Raw genomic sequence first — 7,275 nt, 5'->3', positions numbered from 1 at the left:
ACAGTATACAATTTTAGAAGAAATGTGTCTGCGTTTTCTTTTGCATTTGCATTGTTGAGTTTTTGTTCTCGTTTTGAAGTCAGGCCCTTTAACCTCTTTGGCTACTACCGAGGAGAATCGTTATTGCTCCCCCCCCCCCCCCACCCACCCCTACAAACAAAATGCGTTTTTGTATAAACGAATTGTACGGGAACGATCGCAATCTGCGGCTGCGGGAACGATCGCAATTTACGGCCGCGGGAACGCTACCGCGGCAAAAAAAAAAATGTCATCAGTGGATAGTGACCTTCAAAGTTCACCATATAAAACAACAGCTAGACAAATTAAATGATTGCCACAAATACACGGTATAATTCCAATGGTGTTACCTTTATTGAATCCCGATTCGGTCACTTAAAGTCAACTGGAAATATATTTTTGTTTCTTTCAAACATAAGAGTATATGCTTACGAACAATAAAACAATTTTTTTAGTAATTGTTTTTTACGATTTATATGTTTAAAAAATATATAAAGTTGTTTGGAGGGCTGACTCCGCCTACCCCTTTTGTGACGACAATCGAGGCAGACTTTGCCTGCAATGCGTATAGTAAACACACGTGCAAAGTACATGTACGTCCAAGTCGTGAGTTGGTACATTTCAAAAAGTGTTTTTCTGCATTCAGCAGCAATACACCTGGTCGGCATTGCCGGAAAAAACAAAACAAAAGAATTTTTTGAAACGTACAAACTCACGACTTGGTCCGTACATGTACTTTGCAATTGTGTTTACTCTACGCATAACAGGCAAAGTAATGCCTCGATTGACGTCACGAACAGCGCCCTCTCGGGTCGGGGTCTACTCTTAAATTTGTAAGTAACATAAGAACTGATTTTTTTAAACCTTAGTTAACTGTTTATTCACATTCCACTCATCAAAACACATATATTAGTGACAAAAGCTTTATTTTGAAAAAATACCACTTCCAGGTGACTTTAAGTGTCACTGTTTTCACGAGTAAACGTCGGGTAATTAAGTATAAAACAACATTACCATTGGAAACATCGAATACATTATTTCACAAAGGTATAAGTTATAAATCCACAATGAATGGCATACTGTTGGTTTTAAGTCAAAGAGGTATGGGTCTTGTTAAAAAAAGATTTACCAAAGTTGCAAATCCTTTTGCCATAATTAAACATCTTCTAAAAATAAAAGGTCATAGGCCTAATAAATATGGAATTTATTTTGAACGGTCATTTACATTCTTTAAAAATTTTCACTTTAAAATGTGGATAATAGTAGTTTCTCAGAATAAGAAAACAAGTTAAAGTGGAGATGGTGTACGTTGTGTAAAAAAAATCCGATGTGTTCTCACTCATCCAAAATGTAGTTTAGTTTGACAAAAGACCGTGTATCATCCCCTTGGCTTGCTTTAAAGGCACAGGACCGGACACATGGTAATATTACTAACAATAATTGTTACCTTGAAAAATAGAATTAGCTGTTGCAAACAACTTACCAACCAAATGGACCGAGAGTATAAATGCAAAAAATAGTTAATGGCCTGACGTTTCGACCCTAGCAGAGTCTTTCTCGAAGGCTAAAAAAAAAAAAAAAAAAAAACAACAACAACAACATTATTTTGTAGTAATTCGAGCAATGGAGAGCTGTTGATCGTACAAAACATTGTGAGAAACGGCTCCCTCTGAAGCAACGTAGTTTTCGAGAAAGAAGTAATTCTTCATTCAAAATATTTGAAGTGACAGCACACACATAATTATGTGCAGCAGGGGTGTATAAAGAAAACTCTTTCTGGCAAGTAGATACACACATTACCGCAAACCATTGATACCTCACCATGCATGCAACGCCTCAAATCATAAAAGGGTGTTTTTCTGTCATTATTCTCTTGCACCTTCGAGTCCAATTTCCAAATTTGTTATTTTTATGCATATTGTTGGGATACACTATGTGAGAATACTGGTACATGACAACTATTTGTCTAGTGCCTTAGTGTCATTATTTACATTGACTAACTACGTGTACTTTGCTCAACTGTTATTCAGTGGGGGCAAAGAAATAGACGGATTAGAACATGTCACCCATGAGCAAGACGCTTAACAAGTTACAATTTTGATATAATCTGGGGAGGAAGGACGTGTAATAAAATAGTATGACAGTATGAAAGAAGTACAACTTATTGTAAAGCAAAGACCATGGACCAAAACATCCTGGAAAAAAAAAATCGGGTCACAAACCGTGAACCGAAAATGGAAGTCACTTAACCAGGCACTGTTTTGTTCTTGGGAAGATTTTAGGATAAAAGGCTTGAGATGACCCTTCATTATGTAAATATTTGAATGGGTTAATAAGAAACCATTCTGCATCATTCGGTTCTTCCCGTCCGTTTTCGTTTCCATGATTTGGATTCATTAAAGGCGAACGCGGATTACAAGAACCGTGACTGAAAAACATGACGAGCGCCCTCATTGTCGATATCCGTATCTTAGCCTTTGGGTTTTGTTTGGTCACCGCCCCTTTCTGTGATATGAGATCGTCCAATCTGAGGAAAGAAAGCACCCTTCCGACACTCAATTCAAATATTTTTGTATTGGCCAAAATGCTAATAATTGTTGTAATGTTTTAAACCTTAGAAAATGTGATAACAACCCCAATAGTTAAAAGAATTCACCCAAAAACAATTTAGTTGGAAATTGGAGGCACTCTGATGATCTAAAAGTCCACTTGGGTTGGTTTTCTCCTATGGTTATTCTATAGATTTAAAAACGTACACAATGCCTTGATTAATTTAAATTTTATAAAAAGAATTGTAAACAATGACAAAAATGAGATAAACTTACAAAAAGAGTACTGAGTTAACTTGCAATTTAAGCAAGGCACCGTGGTCATAAATCATTATGACATTGCATGTACCTCGTCAAAATGTAATAAACATTAAACTCCAAACGTGACGTATGTAAACAATATTGTTTTTAACACACCCACACAGAAGAGGGCGCTATAATAAAGCGCTAGAAAACAACGTCACTGAAAACAATGAGCGTTTTCGAAAAGGCGTACCGTGTTTCCATTTGCTGTGTTTGGTCCAGAGGAGACTGGGCGGGGTGCCGCAGTTAGAAACCTAACGTTAAGTTTATTTCTTCCTCCATGGTCAAACCGTATCTTATTGAGAGGGGTCAATTGGATGCACCCTGAATTGTCTTCACAAGCTCTGTGCATTGCTCCATGCTCTGTGTATGCAATATGGCAATACCAATAAAACAACGCAAATGTTCAATATACAAACAAGAGCCAGACTAACTTCCTCCCCGCCTCGGTTTGGTTACATTGTTGTGAACGAAAGAAAATCATCGTGACTGTGATTTATTAGCAATCAACCCTTCCCAAAAGGGTTCGGCAGCAACTCTATCTCGACAAATGTACTAGAACCTTCAACCCTTGAACTTTGTGACCTTAGTGTTAACTGTCATGTCCCCTTAACAAAATATACAGGACCCAATTTCATAAAGGCTTAAAAAACATGTAAGCATAAAAACTCGCCAAAAACACAGAATGTACTGCCTAGCAGAATCTGGTTACCACTAGTCCAAATTACATTGGGTTTGCATTGTTGTGGCTGGTGCCCGACTATTTTTTTGTTCGCTTAACATTATTTTCTGCTTAACAGCTTTATAAAATTAGGACCTGGTCATTTTGCATTGTCACTTTTAAAACCCGGGATTTAGAGACTGTTGGTCTTGACTATGAAGAAATCACACCAATGCTTCCCACAACAAATACAGTTATCCAATACAGTTACCGACAATAATCCTCACTCACAGACTGCGACTTGTTTATTTGAAGCTGGTACGCACAGCATAAATAATCTAATCTAACTTTTTAACAAAACTTAAGATAGTTCATGTTAATATTTACACCACTTTTCTTATACTTGAACTATATTTAAGTTCCCCAAAAATCTTTTATTTATATTTCACTATCTTTGTAGACAGTTTATTTCAGAACTCCTGTGAAAACCTTTGTGCCATTGAGTGACTAAAAAACCTAGTTTGCTTGAAGATTATTTGAAAGCTTATTATCGAAAGAGTACCGCAATTTGCGTTTCATATGTTTCACTCTAAAAACTTAGACTTGACCCAGATTGACCCGTGTGGCTGACCCGTTTTGGGGCCAGCTTGACCCGGAAAGTGATGGGTATACAATGGAAATAATGATCCAGAACTTGGGTCAAACCCCACGGGAAACATCCGGTTCAATTATGACCCGGAAGATTTCAGAGTGTTTGAATCTGACGTGATGACTTAAGATTTCTGTGATTCCTTGTGATTTCTGTGACGCCATCTTTGTTTGACTCCCTGACAGTACGATACTAAAACTGCATAAACAGTAAAATGCACCAACCTACTGTCGCAGGTTTAACTTTAATATATTCAATGAGTAGAAGATTTGGTGAAAACCTTTTTAGACCAACAAACTGTCCACTTTGTGTTTTGTGCACGAAGTATCGCATCCATGTTTGTCAGGTAACCAGTGCTCATAATCAACTTTTGAAGTACTAACTTAGAAAGCACCAGACTTATTGACATTTTGCCTCATTTTGGTTCACATGACTTTGATGCAGTTGATTGATACAAAGTACCGTTATTAACCAATCTACACTAAAGCACCATAGAAATATCGCCAGCTATTTTAACTACGTACGCAGCGTACAGCATTGTTCTTTTCTAAATGTTTTTCTTTGCGGATAGATATAATTTTGTATTACTGTACAGCTTTTTCTAAATTCTATATATGCACAGATAAAAACTACAATATTTAACAAACATCAGACTTCCGAGGCTGTGTGTGGGTATTTCTTGAGCGGGATATTCTTCCTTCGAGCCGGGCTTAGCCCTGTCGGCAATGGGGTCTGATTCTCGAAGAAGGTTCCCGGGAGATTGGGGATGAAGTCGTCGTACTCCGGTTCGTCCTGGTCGATCGAGAAGTCACTATACACAAGAACACTCTTGAGTTTGTTCGAGGTAGGGGAGAAGCCCGAGGGAGGGGTGTTTGGGAGCCGCCGAGTGGACCGAGGAGTCATACCAGAACGAGAACTCTCCCCTCCCGAGAAAGTCTTGGCTAAACTTTCGTCACTTATGAAAACAGACTTGAGCCTGTCTGTGTTCTGCTTCTTGTCCAGTACTGGAATACGTACGGGCGAGTTGGGCTCGCTTAGTAAATTAGTAGCACTGGCATCGTCGGACTCTGCCGTGCTATAGAGGGCAAGTTTAGCGGCCGATTTGCCGTCTTCGTCAGACTTCCGAGTCTTGCGGGAGTTGCCGGAATTCGGTGGTTGCTTTTTCCGTTTTGAACGGCCACCGTTTGTTGGAATGTTCCGCTTCGTATGTCCCGGTGTATATTCATTCTGGTATAACGCTGCCGGAGGCGACCCCACTCTGTTGCTGATATTTATAACTTCGTTCTTTCTGGGACTTAGAGTTGACCTGGGGCTTCTTAGTTGCATATTGTCCTTGGATGAAACGTCAGTCATTGGAGTAACAACCCCAAGACTCTCCGTGTCTTCGAAAAAGGCTTGTTTCGGGGTCAAAGGTAACTTCCGTGGTCGTCGACCAGTCGGTGAATCTCCATTGACAAGAGGCTGCGGGACCTCCACTGGGTGAATAGCATTCTCCGGTTGTTTCTTCCACTTCCCAGGGGTGCCTCTATTCACCTCTGCTACTGTTTTACACTCATTTGGAGTCTGAGGCCAATGGCTCACGTGGTTCTGAGGTGTCATTCCTTCGGGTATATGAGGCAACCCTTCAGGAGTTCTAAACTCGTTCTGATTTGTGGGGACATTTCTGGAGAGTGCCATACCCAGGGGAGTCAACTGACCCTCCCTGTTCACACAGGGTAGACTACTATCATGTCCTTGGTCACTGCTTCGATGATCACTGTGGTGATGATCACTGCGATGGTCGCTGTGGCGATGGTCACTTTGTCGATGATCGCTATGACGATGGTCGCTATGACGATGGTCGCTATGACGATTGTCGCTGTGACGATGGTCGCTATGACGGTGGTCACTGCGCTCACTCCGCGGCAGGGAACCATGCTTACGATGGTTACCATTCATGCCACTCTCAAAGCTGGAGTGGCTTCCAGCTGCACTGTACCCGCGCATGACAAACTGCTGGGGCGTCTTGGAGGCTAGGGTGGTGGTGTTCTTATCAGTTCGCGCACTGTGACGACTCAGCTCGCTTTGGGAGCTACCCGTACCTATGTGGTAAGGCAGACCGACTTTGCGCAGTCTCTCCATCTGCATGAAGTCCGTACGGTGTGGGTGATATGGACTGGGTAACTTATCCTCTGGTATCTTAGGGGGTCTCCTCATTCCTATGGTATCACTGCTGTGGGTGTGATACGGCGATGACAAACTCACATTAGACTCTGGTAGATACGCGAGCCCGTCGTCCTGAACCATGTACAGCTGGCTACGGTCTCCCAGATGACCATCAGGGCGCCCTCTCTTGGCTGACTGATGTGACATTTCTGACTGGGAGGAGCAGCTGTGTCCTGGCGGACCCCAAGGGCGAGTCCCGCTAGCTGAGACGATGGAGGAACCGGGCCCTGCCGTGGGGCGCATCTCGATCTGGGTTGGTGTCTTGCTCTTCTTGCATCCAGTCAAGATGGTAAAGACGATAGAGATGAGGATGATGCCGGCACACAGGAAGATGCCGACCAGCATGACGGTGTTGTTGATGGAGCCCAGACTGAAACCAGTCCCTGCTTCATCACCGATGGAGCCCGCCACCACCGGCGTAGTCGGGGGAGGAATAATGCCATCTGTAAAAAAAAGAAAAATCAAAAAAAGAATATTACCAAAAAGTCTGACACTTAATCACAGCTTGAAGAAATCTGTGAGATCACTTTGAAATAAACAATCATTCCACCATCAGCAATACCGAACCTCAAAACAGAACCATCAATATTGTATCTAAAATATTCAATATTGTCGATAAAATAATTGATAATGTCTCTAGAATAATCAATTACTGTCTCTGAAAGATTCAATTATCTGAAGAAAAAAAAAACGATACTGGAATATCAGGAACTGAAAAATTCGATACTAGTATAATCGATACTGGAAGAGTCATTATTAGAGGAATCGATACTAAAAGAATCGATACTGGAAGAGTCGATACTCGAAGAATCGATACTGGAAGAATCGATCTTGGAAGAATCGATACTAGTAGAATCGATACTTAAAGAATCGATATTGAAATAATCGAT

At 41.0% G+C, this 7,275-nt stretch overlaps 1 protein-coding gene across 6 annotated transcripts in view; it reads right to left on the bottom strand.

Annotated features, from left to right (window-relative positions):
* Positions 1 to 2,231: 2,231 nt before the first annotated feature.
* The window catches only part of LOC139936169 (uncharacterized), a 72,742-nt gene continuing 67,698 nt past the window's right edge, over positions 2,232 to 7,275 (bottom strand). For all 6 annotated transcript variants that reach the window (XM_071930925.1, XM_071930928.1, XM_071930927.1 and 3 more), the window contains one exon: positions 2,232 to 6,828. In XM_071930925.1, coding sequence (XP_071787026.1) covers positions 4,829 to 6,828 — 2,000 coding nt within the window. In that variant the 3' untranslated portion in view covers positions 2,232 to 4,828. The remainder of the gene's footprint in view (positions 6,829 to 7,275) is intronic.

This window comes from Asterias amurensis, chromosome 4 (genome assembly GCF_032118995.1).
Source record: "Asterias amurensis chromosome 4, ASM3211899v1".
NCBI classification, from domain to species: Eukaryota; Metazoa; Echinodermata; class Asteroidea; order Forcipulatida; family Asteriidae; genus Asterias; species Asterias amurensis.
Note: the sequence above shows the minus strand (reverse complement) of the source record. Positions and strands in the feature narration are given on the sequence as shown.